The sequence below is a fragment of the Myiozetetes cayanensis genome, unplaced genomic scaffold (assembly GCF_022539395.1).
Source record: "Myiozetetes cayanensis isolate MyiCay16 unplaced genomic scaffold, myiCay2020 scf1, whole genome shotgun sequence".
Classification (NCBI taxonomy): domain Eukaryota; kingdom Metazoa; phylum Chordata; class Aves; order Passeriformes; family Tyrannidae; genus Myiozetetes; species Myiozetetes cayanensis.
The window spans coordinates 86,365,062-86,383,609 of NW_026086604.1; the positions used below are offsets into that span (position 1 = coordinate 86,365,062).

Below are 18,548 nucleotides of genomic sequence, written 5' to 3' on the forward strand. Positions count from 1 at the left end.
CAGTAATGACATATAAAGACTAGTCACTAATTCAGAACTGTCCATATTTGTTGTAATGGCCAGTCTTCGCGAGCGAAGATCCAGGGAAGGTCTTTACACCTTCCAGCCTGCGCATTGGATTTTTTAGGTGAGACACAGCGTGCACGGAACTGAGCCTACCCTTTAATCCTAAGGTTCATCTGCCGGGGCCAAGTGAGCTTGGACAGTGGCAGTGAGGTCCTTAGGACGTAGGTGGGTTGCCTTTAAGGGCTAACGAGCCCCACCTGCCCGGGAGTGGCCCTGACCGGGAATCGAACCCGGGTCTCGGGGGTGATAGCGCGGCGCCTTTACCACTAGACCACCAGGGGCTCCAATATTTGTTACAAAACTATTAAAATACTCTGGTTCTGTTCTATCTCCCAGTTATATCTTCTATTCTGGGGGAAAAACAAAAACCCAAACAAACAAGCAAAACACAAACATACACAAACAGAAACAAAACCAAAAAACAACCACAAAACCCAAATACCATAAGAAACTGTCAACCAAGAAAAATCCTCTGCACAGCAGTCACATCCTGACATTCCTTCATAGCAGCAAATTTCTCTCTTATTGAAGCAGTTCTATCTGGTAAGGCAAAGATGGCATGGGAGAACTGTTCTATCCTTTTTTTCTAACAAAGATATTCTGTCAATCTGTGTACCTTCTCTTATCCTCAAAAGCATGATCCAAGAAAAGTGTCTTCAGTTCAAATTGTTAAAATAGCATTTGTCAACATCTTTCTCAAGTACTTATCATACTATTGAGGGATGGTCATGTGAACCTTTTGCAGTGTCTACTGGTTTTTACAATGACATGTGGCCAAAGAGGTGTTACTGTCTGCTTTTTAGAAGTTACAAACAGATGAAGTGAATGGGGTCCCAGGAAAGCTCTGGCAGAACTGGAATTTGAACTGCATAAGAGTTTCTTATCCCTGGAACATCCTTCTACAAGCTGACATTAAATCAAACCTAAAATCACACATTTGACACAGTATTTTATACCATTAGTTTACACACACACACACCACAACGCAACTGGTCTCTAGCCTTTCCTTGACAATGAAAAATATTACTTAGTAAACACAAAAACTTTTGTCTCCAGGGCTATCTGTCATCTTTCATAAGTATTAAGGCCAATTAGAATACTAAAATACATTCTAGCACTAAAATAACTCATATTGCCACAACATAATATTTTAAAAAGGTTTGATCTAAAATAGATTGGCAAGTAAATCTGAAATAGCTGCTGAAAGAATGCCAGGAGAAAAAAAAATTACAAATGCAATAATGAAAACACATGTAAGAGATATAGTTTCATTTTGGAAAGGATACACACAGTATATTGTGTAATATTTGAACAAATGAGTTTCTACCAAAGATAATCTTGGTGGTAAGACTGCCAAGTTTTCAGTATGAAGTACGGAGAGTGTGTACTTTTTTAATATTGTAATGAAAAACCAAGTTACTTTATTTGTATCTCGTGTTTCCTCCTGACCAAGTGCTATTTGAAATTGGTAATGATCCTGTCTGTGTAGAACTAAGCCCAGTGCCACTGAAGTCAATGGCAACAATTTTCTCAATGCAAGTGTGGGAAAGATAAGGCAGATCTCAGCCTTTCTTCCAGTTTTTATGAATACACCAGCATTAGAAGGGAAAAAATGCATTTCGATATTTCTGGCCTGGTTATTGCAGGAATGTCTGTTTTTCTCTTAGGAAAAACATATCTCAATCCAAATAATTATAATTAAAATTCAATTCTGTGCATGTTTTATATCAATAAAATTTAAAACTAACTAAATAAATATAGACTGTCCAAGTTAAAACTAGAATGTGTTGCCACATGCTCAAACTATTGTAATAACCTCCCAAGTGAGCTCCAATTAAATTTATTGAAGAGCTGAATTTTAGTTTTCAAAACCATTGCAAGGGGAAAGAGCATTTAAAGAGTAAAAAGCACCTGCAGAGCACAGATTAGCAGATGAGGAACCAAGAGATTTGAGAAAACTTGATCCCCACCAAAGCCTATGGATTACTGCCTGATCTAGAGTGAACAACAGAAACAGGGATGACTTTGAAAGACCAACAAGGGCAGAAGACAAGCAATAGCACACCCCTCGAAAAGCTCTCAGAATCCTGCACCCATCAAAAGGACTCTGTATCACACATACAGTGAGAGCCAAATTGGAACTGCATCTTCTGGGAGACTAGGCATTTACTTTGGACGTGATAAAAGTTGGCAGTCACCAAAGCACTGTTGGGCTACACAGCACATACACAGAGTTGGGAGCTTTGCTCACCTGTTTTTATATATGATGAAGTTCTCTTCTTAGAGATGTTTATCTTTCAATCTCACAAGTCTTTGTAGGAGTGCCAGCAAATTATATTAGCTATATTGCATTTCAGAGAAATGCACGATAACCTCCATTTTTTTTCTTTTGTCTGTTTCAGTGCTTAGAAAAATCTGAAGTGTTAATAATCAGGATTGCTCATTAACCCATCTCCATTAACATCCAAAATTACAGCAATCCTTTTCAAAGCAGACACAATCACTCCAGCAGTGGATTTACTTTCTTATCTCCATATATGGATTGTACAGTGCTCTTAATTTTATGTAGAAACACAGTGACTCCATTAGATGGGAATTTTGTTAATAAAAAGGTAATGTATAACATTATTATTTAATTTCTTTTTAACTTTCATGTTCCATTGCCGGAGGTGGAATTTCATATCTTTCAGTGATTCATTGAATAAAACAAACTTTTACGTCAAATTCTCGTGTCCAAGTTATTTTAAGTGACTCACCCCCAGGAATGAATCCACTACTAACACTGCCAAGGGGTCTAGCACTGTCCATAGTCCCATAGCTATGATAAACTTTGACAAGAAGGAAGGAAATGAGTCAAACAGCTGCTGACAGCCCCATCTGATCAGGACCATAAGAAGCAGCCCTGCATTCAAGGTTAGGGGTCCCACCATAACCATGACCAACTCTTCACTGGTGTGCAGCAAGGAGTTCTGGTAACACAGTTCAACAGTGTGAGGAAAGAGCTGGAATCTGTAAAAAAGCAAAAGGAGAGTGTTTGTCTACACTCCTAAACAGACTATTAAAAAAAAAAAAAGTAGAATCATGCGTGTTGCATTGTAAAGTTGCATCCCTATTGGTGTCACAACCCTCTGACCAAAAACTACATGAAGCTACTCAAAAAAATAAAATTTTCTCCTCCTCCTACCTCTGTGTCTTTTGACCCCCTCTGATTCCCAGTTCACTGGGTGTACCTCCAGGCCCTTGAGACTGTGCAGAAAAGGCTATACTAAGGTGTTACCTCCCAGGCGTCATGAGCACAGGCCCCAGAAACTTACCTGTCTCTGCATACTGCAGCACCTTTGGGCATTGCATGAAGCAGAAAATCTGATATGGAAGACATAGCTATCAGCATGCCTAAAGTGGTTGGAAATGTTCCTCTTGCCACCATGAGATGGTGAGATTTGCAAAGCTCATACAATGAGAAGTTTGCTGGCACTGTAAGAGACATGAACTGCATGGCACTGTGTGCTACACACAGATGCTGTATTTAAGGTAAAAATTTCAATCCAGTTGAAGTGGCTTAAATTTTGCTCCTAGCTAAACTTAAAGTGGTTTGATCCTCACTTTAGTTCTGACTTGTGAGTGTTACCACTACATTTGGTAGAAGTAGAGAGCGCTCAGTTCAGTCTTAGGTTGTTCAGGCACACAGCTACAGACTGGGATGTTGATCCAGGGCATTTTGGCTTGAAAACATTATCCTTTATCTAGTTGACTGCCTGAGACAGCTGTGACTAGTGGCTTTGAACATGACCACCACTCTCTCATGCATTGCTTCCTTCTGTTGAGTTTCCTTTGTTTTCACAGACTCTCGATGCTTGGCCTCCCAGAAGTTTTAAGACCAGCTGGCTGAGCACACATGGGATGTGCAAGGACAGAAGTGAGAGATGGTTGGTTTTGCATTAAGATCTAAAAGACCACTTTAACAGTACCCAGTGCTGTCCAGAGTCTGCTCAGTTCAAATTTTAGCCAATGATCAATCCCACTATCATAGCAGATATAGGTTGGAAAGTTGCATGATACTGGCTCCTAGTGACTGATTCAGGCTTGTGCGATGCTTTAAAGTGAGTAAATTAAAAAAAAAAAGTTTCTATAGAAGAAATCGCCCCTTTCCTAAGCACGATTTAAGTTTCTTGCTCCATTCTCTACCCTACAGCAACATATAGAGAATCAGGTATATATCACTAGTGGACTTGTTTTCCATCTTTTTTTTTTTTCATGTCAAGTAGTGACAAGCAATGATTTTCCTGCAACTCTCTAGGGAGCTCTAATTCCTGAGTTAAAGTCTATGTATCATACAGTTAAAATATGTCAACCCATTGTAGTACTCAGAGTAAAACTGATATATCAAAGTTAAACTCCTAGAAGTATTTTACTCATAGATCACTTCAGTAATATGAAATATGATTTGAATACTTCTTTGGTTTTGTGCACTTCTTAGGCATTTTGAAATACTTTATCCAAAATGATAAATGATTCTTCTGGGAGATACATAACCTGCTAGGTATCTCAGAGAGAAGAGAGGCAGGCATTGACACAAGGCACACAAATGACGCATTGTGTTCTGGGTTTAAAGTTTACATTGCTAACACCTCCACCTGATATGCAAATGTGACAACCTAGGGTCACATTTGCATATCAGATCATCTAGAATCTGGATGCAGTCCTTGCTCTTAGTCTCTGCAGAGGCTCCTATCTGGGCTTTCATGTAGAGCCCTTAGCATGAGTCCTGGCCATTGATTCTCTTCATAGCGCAAAGGAACTGCTTTAAATCAAGTTATTTGGAGAAATATTCTGACTGAGAAAAGAGGGTAACAGGACTTACTTTGTAACAGGAACTGAGATGATCTGAAGGAAGAGCCATTGGCTCAAATAGTGCATGTAAAGTCTCACGAACCAAAGCAAAACTACTAGCAGTGTGAGCAGCCAGAAGTCCCTGGAGCGCCAGTGTGAGGCTCCCAGCTCTGAAAAGACTGTGTATGCCACAAAATGGAAATGCCTCACAACCTGCCGGTACAGTTTCGCTTCAGCAGCAGAATGGCAGCTAGAAATATATGGAAACAAAGCAAAGAGTCATTCGTAAAGACATTAAAGGAATACCAGTTGCTAAAACACTGTAGAGTTCTGTTATAAAGGTAATTTGGTACAGATTCTAATCACAACCTTTGATTGAACAATGCATCTGACAGTAAAATAATTAAAAAAAAGTTTTTCCATGTCAGCCCAGGTGAGAGGTGGCTTCCTTACAGAAATCATGCTGCCACTTTCATAAAGAAGACAACAAATCACATTTAAAATTAAGTTTTTAAAAGTCTTTTCCTTTCATTTTGATTTTCATTTTCTCACAAATTGCTCTCTGAGGAACACTTTTTCCCTTATTTTTCTTTAGAGAAAATGATAAAAGAACTTGTCATATTTGTACTGAAAAGTATTAATTTTATTGAAAACCCATGAACAGCTTTTTGGCATTTGGGTAGGAACATTCGGTCAAATATCTCAGTACACAATGTGGGCTAAAACTCCTCTTTAGTTTCAAATTAAAGAGAAAATAAAAAGGAACTTGCACTGTAAAAGGATTCTGCTACTGAGTGTGGTGTGATTTGCCCTTCAAACTAATTACCGTAGTGCTTCAAAGGGGGCAGAGGGAGATGCAGAGATGCAGCCTTGGCATTATATTTCCAAGAAAATGGAGTATCTCAGCTGATTCAAAGCTGAAAAGACAGTAGCTTCTTTGACCTTTGGAAACTTCTAACTGCTATGCTTATTTCCACCAATTTAAACGACTAAGCAGCTGAGATGTACAACTCTAGGACTGAACATGATGTCATCATGCTCAGATTGTTATTTATGTTGATTAAGCCTTCTGAAAGTTCAGACACATAAAGATCTTTTTGTGAAGGAAAACATACTGGCTTTTTAAAGTGTAGCATGTGACTGGAGAAGAAGCGACAGACATACTTGCTCTGTATTTTATACCCTTTTAAAGCACTTTCCTGTCTACACATATTTCTTAAATAGCAGTGTACATTTCTTTCTTCAGCCGTCACAAAGAGATCTGTGGATAACAACAGAGAAACTTAAAAGGTTTCTGCATTTGTTCTAGGTTTGAATGGGAAAGAGAAATAAAAACACCACACTTGCCAGCCACAGGTCTGGATTTTGAGACCAGCCTTGGCATCATATTACTTCTGACCCTCAGTGTTGAGCAGGATGCATGTGTAGGAGAGGGCATGCTGTCAGCCAGTTCTTTTTTTCATGAGAAGGCTCAAGCTTTAGTTACCTGCTTGGTTTAAGAAGAGGGTGAGAAGTTGTCAGAAACACACCACAAAAAAAAAAAAAAAAAAAAAACAACACAACACAGGTTTTGGGTGACTAAAAGGTTTCAAGTACAAATCACTAAAAATTCTTGCAGAAACATCTATTGGGCTGAGACAGCTAATCCTTGCAGTGACTGTAGTTTAATCTGTCAGGGGTTTTGAAGTTTCTTTGAGACATTACAGTCCATTTTTCTTATATCCCAATCAGTCATATAGTCCTACTTTAGAGACTCAGGGCTACATCATGAATCACCTTCCTCATACTGTAATTATTTTCCCACAGCAGCCTACAGGAACATCACAACACATTTCATTAACATTATGAATTCATAGTCTAGGCTTGTGTGAGAAAGAGACAAAGAAAAATGTAAAATAAGAAATATAATTGACTGTGGTATTATACTACAATAACCATGGAATTCTGAATGTTCTGAACTCTGCAGCTAGATTGCCCTACACTTCCTTTCATATAAAGATATTTTTGTCATCTTTAATAGCTTCCATCAAAGTTTACTGTTGAGGCATTCATTCCTTGAGAAGAGTTGAGAGGGCAGGATTAGCCACACTGGTATTTTAGTTAGACCATATAGTTTGCTGTTTGTGAAAAAAAAAAAGGAAAAAAAAAAAAAAAAAAGAAAAAATAATACCATCCTAGTTCATGATACTCTACTCAGCCTTCATCAAACAAGAATTGCAAAGATGTCCCACCCAGCCTCGCCCATTTCAGAAATCCACATCCTACAGGGATCATTGCCAATCTTCACCTCTGTGCCGAGAGCACAACTAACCATGTATTTTTCACAAAAATCTGGATTTAGATCAACACCTCATTTCATGCTGGAATCATTTACTACTAGATTATTTAGGCTCAATTTACTAAATGAAGCTGCTTCCACATAAGCAACACCAGAGTGAAATGTTCAATGTGACACTTATAAAAGGTTTCAAGACATAAATCCTTCCTTCCAACCCAACACAGAGATGGAGAAGGAGTGTACATAGCTCAAAGCACTGAAAATACCAAGTCCTCTTTCATTCACAGCAGTCCTGGAGCACCAGAAGTACTGAAAAACCTTAGTGACCAAAATATGGGGCTTGAAAGGTGAGTTAACTTCTTGCTCACTGAGGCAGGACCTGGTGGTGCAATGAGCACTTTCATAGGAGCTCCATGAATACACTTATTCCAGCTCTGTCTCTCATTGCTTGGAAGGTGCCTGTGCAAGCACTGTGAGCACAAAGTGTGGTCAAAGAACTTCCCTAAGGTTCAGGCAGCAAAGAAAGTATTCAACCTGTGCTTTCATCAGTTCATTGCTCCCCAGATTACTTCCACTTTCAAGAGGTCGTAAGGGAGCTAATGTCTCCCCCTGTGAGCTGTCATCCTTGCTGAGATGTCAGCTGTCTCAGCCACAAGAATGCACTTACTCAATAAACTTCTACAAATGAAAGTAGAGAAATTCAGAATATGCTCACTTATCAAACCCAAAAGCCTTCCATGCAATGACCCTGCTTAAACCGGCAGAGCAACATCTGTGATGTCTTGGCTGCATCTTTCCTCTGAAAAACAATAGTAGCCCAGAAACTCCACAGAAAGCCAAGCTTGATGGAAGCAAGCTTGGTAGAATCAAATATTATGGTAGAATCAAATGTCCCTTGGTAGAATCAAATATTATTTTCTTTTATTTTTAGAAAAGTAATTTTTTTAAGACTTTATGATTTTCATCAAAGACCTTGATCATAATTTCCTGTTTTTAAATGGAAATTAAAGTCCTCTTTACTGTCTAATTTGTCAGAAGTCCAGATTCTGAGCGTCACTTCTATGACTGTGTAACACCTTGACATGAGCACCACCAGCCAGTGGTAAAAATTGGTGGAAAATGTAGTACGTGCAGTGACCCAGGGAAGGCCCAACCTATAAGTGGAATATCTTCATTTACTTTAAAACAAATTCTGTTGATTCCAACTCACTTGGAAGTTTGGCAAACTATTTCTGAGTACTCATTAATCATGTTATAAGGCTGTTTACTGGCTCCCACTTCAAAACACTGGGCTTTAAATGATCTCTCTCATTAACTGTTTTGAAAAATGAAGAAAGAAAGAGGTAGAAACATGAAAAGAAATGCATCAAACATGTGGAAACAGCCCCTTTAAATACTTTTAGCTGGTGTTAGTAGTGAAAGCTTGAGGATGGAGTGATGGTGCTGGCAGCTACAGATTTCAGAAGAAATATAAAGTTACTGTAGGACAGAGAGCATCAATATTACCTTTCAGAAACCAAACAACCCCTCCATACATAAAAAAAGAAACAAAACAAAACAAACAAAAACCAAACAGAAAAACCAAACAAAAAAAGAGAAAAACACACAAAAAAAATCCCCAACCAACCAACAAAAAAACACAAAACAAAACAAAACAAAAAACCACACCCCTTGGGTGTAAACTATATAAAGTTCCAAATGAGAAGCCACTTGAGCAATGGATTTATCCATGATTCCTTGGATTACTGGTAAGCAATTTGGCTGAATGTTTCTGTTCTAGGGCATTAGTTTTGCATTTTTCTTTGAGAAATGCTGCAGTAACAACTAGCAGAGACCAAATTACCGTAAAAGCATGTCAATTATTTCAATGGAAATTGTTCAAAAGGAAAGAAATGATGTACAGATTCTCCTAAGCTGGACTTGATAATGATAACAACAGAAAAGGCTGATAGAAGTCAGTGTGTGCTGTTGGGTGACACTTTGCTGCTGACAAACCATGGTGAACATTTGTATAATGCACTGCAAGACTGGCACTTAGAACTGATGGTGGAGATAGATCATCAGCCTATGCAACGCTGCTTGCTCTCAAACTGCACTGGTGTGTACCAACTGAGGTATTCAGGATCTAGTCCTGAATGAATCTATTATTTACATTTCATAAAATATGGCAAAATAAATGTTTCTTTGTCACCCATAGAGACAGAGAAGAATTAAAGAGCAAATGCAGACACAAATTACTACTTTATGGAAATTTCAGGGAATCACACATCGTCTTTACAGCCCAAGAGTCAGTGCAACATAGTTACTCAGTTACAAATAAAAAAGACCCCTCCCCACCATTGTCCTAAATGGTGGATATTTAAACTTAGTAGTAAGTAAGAAATAAAGACGCAGGAAATACTGGCCAGTGTTACTACAATGAAATGCTATTGCTTTCAGTGGAAAAATCACAACTCTGTCTGAAGGCCCATCTAAAATTAATGCATGTAGTCCTTCAAATGGAAACCAGTTAGAAGCACCACTGATGAAGCATAAGGCAGAAGAGAATACGGTTCATTTCATTGTGCACAACATAAACATATACATAAAACATAAAAAATTTATTATCATTAGAAGGATTTTATTATTATTCCTTCTGCATAATATTTTTCCTTTTCAAAGCTCGTACTGCGTTACAAGGAAATTGCCATTATTCCAGGCTGTATGGTGATGATACAAATGACTTGCCCAATAAGCCAACGGCAGAGCTGTGAACCGAACTCTGCTGAGTTACAGTCCATTATTCTATCCACTGGATTCCTAATAAAATATTACATTTTTGTTTATTTGTATGCAAAGTGAATATAAGCAGGGAGAACATTTACCAACAATATAGACACTGCTTTTCCTCATCTCTTTCCAGGACACACCTATGCTTCATATTCTTCAGTTTGCAAGCACCAAGAAAGAGGATATCACAAAGAGTTACAAAGGTTATCTAGGGGATATCTGCTGTAAGAGAGGTGGCAAAAGACCTGAGGGGACATTAAGCAGTTCCTTCACATAGAAATGCTCACAGGAGGATTTGTTGTACAGCTTACTGATAAATCCAAAATCATGATGTAGAAGAAATGCTGAAAATCGAGACAGATTTATTTTTGAGGTGCACTTGTGGTAGAAAAAAGAAACTGCCAGAAGCATGCAAAATCCAAAAACACTGAGGGAGAGATTCAGGAATTAAACATTCTTGAAAAACAGGAGAAATAGTAATCCAGTAACTGCAATAGTTGTTTTGGTTTGCTGCAAAGAACATCGAAGAAAGGTATGTGAATGCATCCAGAGTGATTGTGGCTGAGTTCCTTCCAAGGTCCAGGCTGTGCTAGCTCACGGAAGATGACCAGCAGGCAGTAAACTCTAGATTAGCAACAGCCTAGGTGTGTTTGCATCACATGCATAACCAGGAACCAGAAACAAATGCATCAGCTGAATTTTTCCCACAACCCACTCATGGGTTTATATGCTGGCACAGTTGTTGCCTTGGAAGGACCACTGTGTTCTTCCATTCTGGGGGATGGACATTGTTGGTCAGTGAGTCAAGCCATGTTCATTAAAGAGGAAGGGAAGAAAGTGCTGACATCTTCATACTCCTCTGGATACAACTGTACTAGCCTGAAAATGGTGGACACAACTTTCACTATAAAAGAGTTTACAAGAACAGAAAATTGGTAAACAGCAGCAGATTCATGTCCTCAGCAATCTCTTTACCCAGCAGTCTTAGGCTGGTGGAGAAGCCCATCTCCTGACTTTAGTTAACTAAGAATTTCCTGAGGGAATTCGCTGAGACATTCACAAGAAGAGATTTCTTACCAAACTGAGTAAGGAAGCACTGGAGGAAGAAAGAATCACAAAATTTAAGCAGAGTGGCGGTAGTGCTGGAGGACAGTGTGGTTCCTTGTAGAGAGCTGGCAAAGCTTTGCACATTTCAGCTTTGAGCAGCATCTGACAATGACAAAGCAAAAATGACAAAACCCAAATCATTATTGTCAGGTCTGCAGTTTAGGTAGGCAACTGAAACTTTGCCTGTTTCATGCTTAACTGCGTTTTCAAGAGCTTATTGGCTTGGCAAAACAGTCTGGAAATCTTACAGGAACAGATTTTGTTAAAATATTCCAGTCTGGCTGCTTCCAGCTCTGGATGGGTACAAACAAGAAGCAAGGAAACTGGAGCACAGCTTTCAGAACTTTTAAGAAGCTCTGTTTTATATTTCATTCTAGAAAGGAACAAAAGGCAGCAGACAGCCTCTGTTATTCATCCTCATGACATGACTAGGCCAGTCAAGGAGCAAAAGAAAGCATGTAACTCCTCCCCTACTTCTTGCCCTCTGACTGCTTTAAGTAAATAAGATGACAATAAATGAATGAGAAAAAGACACAGCCCACACAGGGAGGATGCAAGATGTCAGTAGAGGTATAAAAAAACCACAGCACTATCTGTGAAGCTGTTCACCCAGAAAGTAATGCTGAATGCTCAACCTTGTGCATGAGCAATAAAACAGTGTTTAGGACCCGGAGAAGAAGTTTATAGGGTCACCAGAGTAATAAATACACATTCAAGTTCATCTCAGTTAAAAAATAAATGGAAAACTACAGGAGGAGAAATGGTAGACTTAAAACATCTACAGACATTCAGGAGAATCAAGATAAAAAGCCTTTCATTTATGCTAATAGGAGCAGTATACTCTACCCAGGAGAAAAACACATATATATGTAGGTAGTACTCCTGCTTAAACTAAGAGAGTCCCCTGTACCTGATGCGTGGAATGGTTTCTACCTTGACATAGAAAACATCCCCAAGGACATTTGCTCTGTCTGGAGGAAAAATGCAATCTTCCTCCTGACCAAATACATATCTACTTCTGAGAGCCACTAAACACTCAAACACCATCTGTGAGCTGTGCATTCATCTGTAACACACCAATTTAGCTGGCAGGCCATAGGGAAACAAGACTCTGAAGTTGCCAAGTTAAAATGGCAATCCAGTACTAGCTGAAACTCCACCAAGCAAACAGGTGAGGCTACCAGTGAACGTTGTAGCAGAGAGTGATGAAGCTTCAAAATAAGAAACAGTCTTGTGGAGTGGATTGAGGAAAAAAAGAAAAGGAAAAAAAGGAGAAAAAAAAAAAAAAAGAGGGAAAAATGGCACAGCTTTGATGTTTTCTGTCCGGTACTTAATGAGCAGTAGCATCACGTTAGGAGCATGGTTCTGTACAGCTGGAGTCAAACAGCCACCTTCCTTCAGTGAGAACCAGCAGACTTGTGGCTGCTGTGGGCAGAGCAGACATAAGACACACAGCACATCATGATCCTCCATTTCAGAAAAACCTTACTCTGTCTGGCTGTACAGTGATGAAACTTCACCTTACACAGACAAGCCACAGGCTAAAGTCCCTTGACTTCTATCTGGTTTTCTCAGTAACAGGCTGAAAGAGAAATTGAATTCCTGCCTGCTTGCATTGCTTTCCTTGCCACAATTAAATTGTATGTGTGTGAACATGCTGAAGTTGGGATGTCAATTGTTAGACCAAATGCACCAGTCACTTCAAGTGCAGATTTGTAATATTCATGCAACATAGGAATAGGTGGGAATAAAGATGAAGGAAAAATTGTGAATCTATTGATGTAAGCTTGTACATTAAAATGGTTCTAAAATGCCATTGGTGTTATACCAGTCAGATCTCTAGAACCTTCTGTATTGACCTGACAAAAATGACCTTTCCTTGTTCATAGTAAATTTTACAAGGAAGAACTACGCTGGAAAAAATTGCTAAAGTCTGGGAGAACAATGGGACATGCATTTAGAGAAATTTTGACATTGGAAATTATTTTTTTACTTTATTTCAATTACATTTTTATTATTTTGTGCAGCAACTTGTCCATGAACAGAAGTGTTTGACTCAGGAATAGCAATCCATGAAGAGAATGAAATATGACGTGACCCAGGTAACACCAATTAGAATATAGTTAAAAATAAATCCTTGTGGATTTAAACATGGGCAGACAAGGCAATTCATGAAACTACACCAATAATGTAATACATTTAAAAAAGAAATCTCACAAACAGGAAATTGTCTGCAGTGTTTAGGGTATTTACAAGGTATACATTGTTCAAATATAGCTATAACAAATTATTTTGGAAAAACTCTTCATCAAGGTTTTGACAAAAGAAAACAATATCAGGTTTGATTGCATGGTTGATGCTATAACACTGCTTACTAAAAAAAAAAAAAAAACAACAAAACAACAAAAAACCCCAAACCAAAACAAAAAACAAACAAACAAACAAAAAACCAAACATTTTTGCTTTAATACAACCTGTTCTCTTAAAGAAGCAAATCTATGTTAGGCCAGCTTAATTAAATCTTTAAGAACCTTAGAAAAGAAGGGAGTTATGAGCAGATGCAGAATACTCTAGGATACTATTATATTTAAAACAACATTAAGCAGTTATCAAGATGAGAAAACTGAGATACTGTACAGACATCTTAAATTCAATTACTTTATGAAAAACACAGCTATAGGAAATGTTAAACTGAAATCTTTTTAAAAGATCTTTATAAACACTACTGAAATTATGGTGGAAATTATCCATACAATTTAGTCAAACAAAATGCATCACATAATAACAGTATTAACTTTTTCTTTTCAGTTTAATGCTGTGTTATTATATTTGCTGCCTATTTTAGAAAGTAATTTGTGTTGATGGCTCTGGAGAAAAACCGAGCATTAAAGAACTAATTTAATTCCTTCTGAGCTATGTTCAATTCAAAAATATTTCTTTCAGAATGTCCCAGTACTGCAAAATCTGACTAGAAATCCACCTTGAACTATGTGCACTTTGACTAACTCTCTGCCCAAGGCAAAATGATCCTGCATTCAGCAGGGTTTTATCCTGGTCTTCTAAAGGACTTACACAGAATGTACCTGATATAACTGGACCAGCATGTCAACCATGATAGAAATTATGATCAAGACATGGAGGATACATAATGAGAACCTTATCTATTTTACAGTGGGCTGCTATTGGTAGGGGAGTACCTTTAGGGGGTTGTTTACAGAAATCAGGTCTCCCTCCTTTAAAATAAAATATAGAAAGAAAAGAAAGAAAGAAAGAAAGAAAGTGTGTAATTCCTTGTGCAGTGCTCTTCTTCCTGCTTGTTATATTGTATGACATAATGGATACTAGCTGTGTTTAAGGTGTTCAAGTAGTGATATAATAGGCTGCCTGGCGGCCTTTGGAAAGAAATTTCACAAATTTTCTTTCAACGTGAAGACATGGCTTTATTTCTCTGGTTCCACAATATAAAACAGAAATTTAAGAATTGCCACAGCTTGTTTCTCAAAAATCAATGCGTGATTGCTAGCTGCACTGGGAGTTTGAGGGATATCCCCTTATCAGAGGTAATCTCTAGATAACATACTTTCCTCTATTGCCCATAGCTGCATGTAAGACACGGCAAGACAAATGTCAGCTTCCTTTTCTATTGGTGTCATCTATTGATCCAGTGAAATGCTCTTCATCTGAAACTTCCTTCCCAAAGGGGACATTTGCTATGAGAAGCAAACCTTTCTGCCTGATGCTAAGAAATCCTTAAACTTTCTACTAATTACTGCACAGCACCACAGTAATATATAGTTCTAAAAGTGTAAAAAAAAGATAAGGAACAGTGCAAATGAGGCAGATGCCATCCTTTTCCTGATAGAAATTCAATTTTCAATACTGAAACTTTCATATAATAATAAACTCATTATGAGTTTTCTATGTGCTCTGGAAAAAAATGCACTCTGGGTCTATGTTTTCCTTTGGGGGCATTTCCTCTCAAACACATTCAAAACTGCTATCCGAGATGTGCCTAAGTGACTCCAGTATGAGACAAAACACAAAGCAGCGTCATCATGAGAAACAACAGTATCAGAGAATAACAAAAAGAAGAGAGATAGGCAAAGGATGCTGAGGTGCAAGAAGGACACTATGCACACCAAAAAAAGTCCCAGCAAAAAAGCATTCATTTGTGCTGTCTGTAGAGATAGGAGAGAGAGACAGCATAGTGTCCTGGCCTAAGACATCAGCACCATCAGGAAAAGCTTTATCTATCAAGAAAGCAGAAAGTGAAGACGTAGAAAAGACATATCCTTTTAAGAATAAAAACTGACTTGAAAAAATGCATAGCTAATGAACATCCACGTGAATCTTTAAATTTTCAAAGACGTTTTGGTATGACTCCTAGGTAATTGCAATTTCATCAGACTGAAAAAGAAAAATTAGGAGAAGCATCAAAAATAATCAAATATTTCACTAGCACTGGAGTATTCTGGACTTGATACTCCTAACCAAAAGAAAGTTTTTCTCAAGAGTAAAGAAGGAGCCCACACTTTAAAGATGTCAATAAGCTTGTTCCTTCAGTTCAAATATAAAGTATCACACTACTCATTCCCTCCACACATAATTTTTAAAAAGTAACCATGTAAAGGACACCCAATTGTGAGACCTCACTCACACAACAAGGATTTTCAGGAACAGGGGAACTGACTTTCTAGAAGGTTGCAACTGAGCTTTTCTCTCTGTGGGGGCAATAACTGAGATACTTCCCCTCTGGTCTACTCCTCTTGGCCAACAGGTTCAGAAGTCACCAGAGAAAGAGTGACAGCCAACCTTACTGCATATACTCTGCCTTCCTAAAATACCTTACTAAGAAAAAAACCCCAGTGTTCAGGAGCCATTAGACCAAAGCTTCTGAAATAGAAGAATAATGCATTTGGGCAGAACAAAAGCCTTGTTATTTTGCTGTCTCTGACAAACAGCAGTTGGCAGGTATTGAACTTACCATGCAAATTAACTTCTCTGTTTGTTTGGTTTGTTTTTTTTTCCCTGTGTATATTTGTCTGAAAGTGTATTTGTAAATAAAACAGTTTATTGAAACTGTTGAAAGAATATATATTTTTTTAAGATCATGGAAAATATTATTTTTAACTATATTTACAAAGACATGATTCTGCTTTTTCTTGTAACCTTTAGATTTTTCATCAAAGAACTTCAAATACCTGAAAGACATACTTCAGTTTTTCAAAGAGCCAGGTTCATCCAGACAATAAAACTAAGAAACACTTAAATAACCTTCAGGAGTCACCACAGAGGTAATTCTGAATTTAAGCTTTAGAGTTCCCTTATTCTGCTGAAAGGCTGGATTACTGAGGGAGAGAAGGGGAGCAGTCAGTTTGCCAATCAGCCTTAACACTTATTAATTTTCTACCTTTCTACCTACAATAAAGACAATCACAGTCACAATCCTAGAGGACAAAATCCCATTATCTTAGACCCATAAGGTTTCCCGCTACGGGTCTGAATTCATTCAGGCAAGATTTTACTGACTTGTAGTAGACTGTGCTACTTTGACTCAATGCAATTCATAACTCGTTCACATAGAAGCACCTACAAAATAGTCATATCTTCCTCAGTTGGACAAACCTACCCTTGGCAAAACTCAGTGTGATGAACTAATAGTCCTATGGGTCTGATGCTTCTTCCCTCTCCTACAGCAGGATTCTTATTGCTCCTTCCTTCCTGATCTAGAGATTTTTGTTTAATTGCAAAGCCTAACTACATGCATTTACACAGTATTAATTTTGTTCAGCTAAGTAGCCTGCTCACCTTTCTATGAGTTCCCATAAGTTTGGTAGCAGCATATGGATGCAAAAGTCTCAAGAAGTCAGGGAGGGCAGGTTGGGTGAGGTTTCCAAAGATACCAAAGAAATTCAGCTGCTGAAATGTAACTAGGAAGAACAATGTGGTTACAGGATGCAGACTACTCTGAAAACCTTCTCTTTGGTTCAGACAGTAATGCTCTCTCAGGTTCTCAGCATTTTATAGCCTCTTTTTCTTGCTTAGTATGTAGCCTTAATAATCTTTATTCCCTTAAGGATCAATCTAAAACTTACTTGATCCACAATGCATCAGAACTTACACTTATGGTAAAACATTAGTTTTCACACCTAGTATCTTGTGGGTGATATTTTAGTTGCAGAGACTTAAAATTATTTTAACACAATTCATTATTTTTTTTATTTTCCTTCAGTTTTAAACTGAAGGCAAATTGGTTCACAGGTTGTATTTGATGTTATTGTTCATCTTAAAGACTTCAAATCATTACAGAAAAAAAAAAAAAAAGAGAGAGAGAAGATTTTGGTGGTTTAGTTGTGTTGGGTGGGAGTTTTTTGTCTGCTTATTACAGCTTTTTGCTTGCTGGGCTCAAGGTTTGAAGGTAAAATTTACAAAGACAATACTTTTTGACAGTGAACCTTCTGCTACATTTTTAGAAGCACTCAGCAAATTCCAGCAGCAGGTTTCTAGACACAAAAGACAAATACAACCACTCCGTGATTTAGGTTGGCTTTCTGTTTGTGGGTCATGAGACTCACTGCTGAGCATGTCAGAAGTTGGCTGTTGCATTTAATGAAGGTTGTCAGCAACTTCATAGTTCCCATAGCAAAAGAAAGAGTGTGCTCTGGCTTTGGTTTTGGGGTATTGGATGGGTTTTTTCCCCCCCCTTCCTTCTTTTGGGGCTTTGATTGGAATCTGGGACTGCAGTTAATAAATTCAGTTACTGCAAAAGAATCAAATTAAAAGTATGGAACAAGCTGGTGCTTTGAAAAATATTGAATTGCATAGGTTTCCTTTTTTCAGAGACATCATTTAACATTCAAAATAAATATTAAATTTCCCTTCAGTTTGAAAGTTTAGAGTCACTCATGAAACTAGGAACAATAATCATACTATATTATGCCCTGTCTCATGTATGTCTCAAGAGGACTGTGACTTGTCGTAGCATGAAGGAACCTGAAAAAATGATTACTTGCTGCTTTAAACAGAAGATGCATAGCTCAGATGCTCATTAATGAAGCAAAGGAAAATTAATTGACATGTCTAATAGTTCTTCTAATAGAGCCTCTAAGCCTTGATGTGTCAATTGTCAAATTACCACTGGCATTCTTTTTTTGTCTCAGTGATCTTGTGTCGCACTGCTAGGAGAGAAAATTAACCCCACTTTCCTTGGCCTCTCTCAGCGTACTTTCTGGACAAAGGTGCTAGACACACAGAAAAATGAGATGCATGCAGCCCAACTGCCTTAACCTCTCTCCAGATCAGGCTTAACCTCCCAGATTGCAGAACTCCAGCTTTGTGACTGGCCTGTGCCAATGATGCATCTTTCCTGGGGCACGCAGTGGTAAAACAAACTAGCTCTAAAGAGCCTAAATGTATCAGCCTTTCTACACATCCTTACCCCTCTTGTGCACTCCTTTGAACTTAAGTTAGAGTTTCTTTCAGCAAGCCAGGATCCTCT

At 38.1% G+C, this 18,548-nt stretch overlaps 2 protein-coding genes across 9 annotated transcripts in view; both read right to left on the reverse strand.

The window, feature by feature from the left end:
• LOC126648077 (uncharacterized) overlaps window positions 1–18,548 on the reverse strand; it is an 80,323-nt gene that overhangs the window by 59,414 nt on the left and 2,361 nt on the right. The window contains exons 2-3 of the mRNA XM_050330808.1: window positions 4,928–5,146; window positions 2,823–3,075 (exon numbers count right to left, since the gene is read on the reverse strand). Coding sequence (XP_050186765.1) covers window positions 2,823–3,075; window positions 4,928–5,146 — 472 coding nt within the window. The remainder of the gene's footprint in view (window positions 1–2,822; window positions 3,076–4,927; window positions 5,147–18,548) is intronic.
• Window positions 5,016–18,548, reverse strand: part of LOC126637487 (uncharacterized) — a 124,221-nt gene continuing 110,688 nt past the window's right edge. For all 8 annotated transcript variants that reach the window (XM_050311052.1, XM_050310935.1, XM_050310991.1 and 5 more), the window contains one exon: window positions 5,016–5,146. The gene's annotated coding sequence lies outside the window, so the exon portion shown is untranslated. The remainder of the gene's footprint in view (window positions 5,147–18,548) is intronic.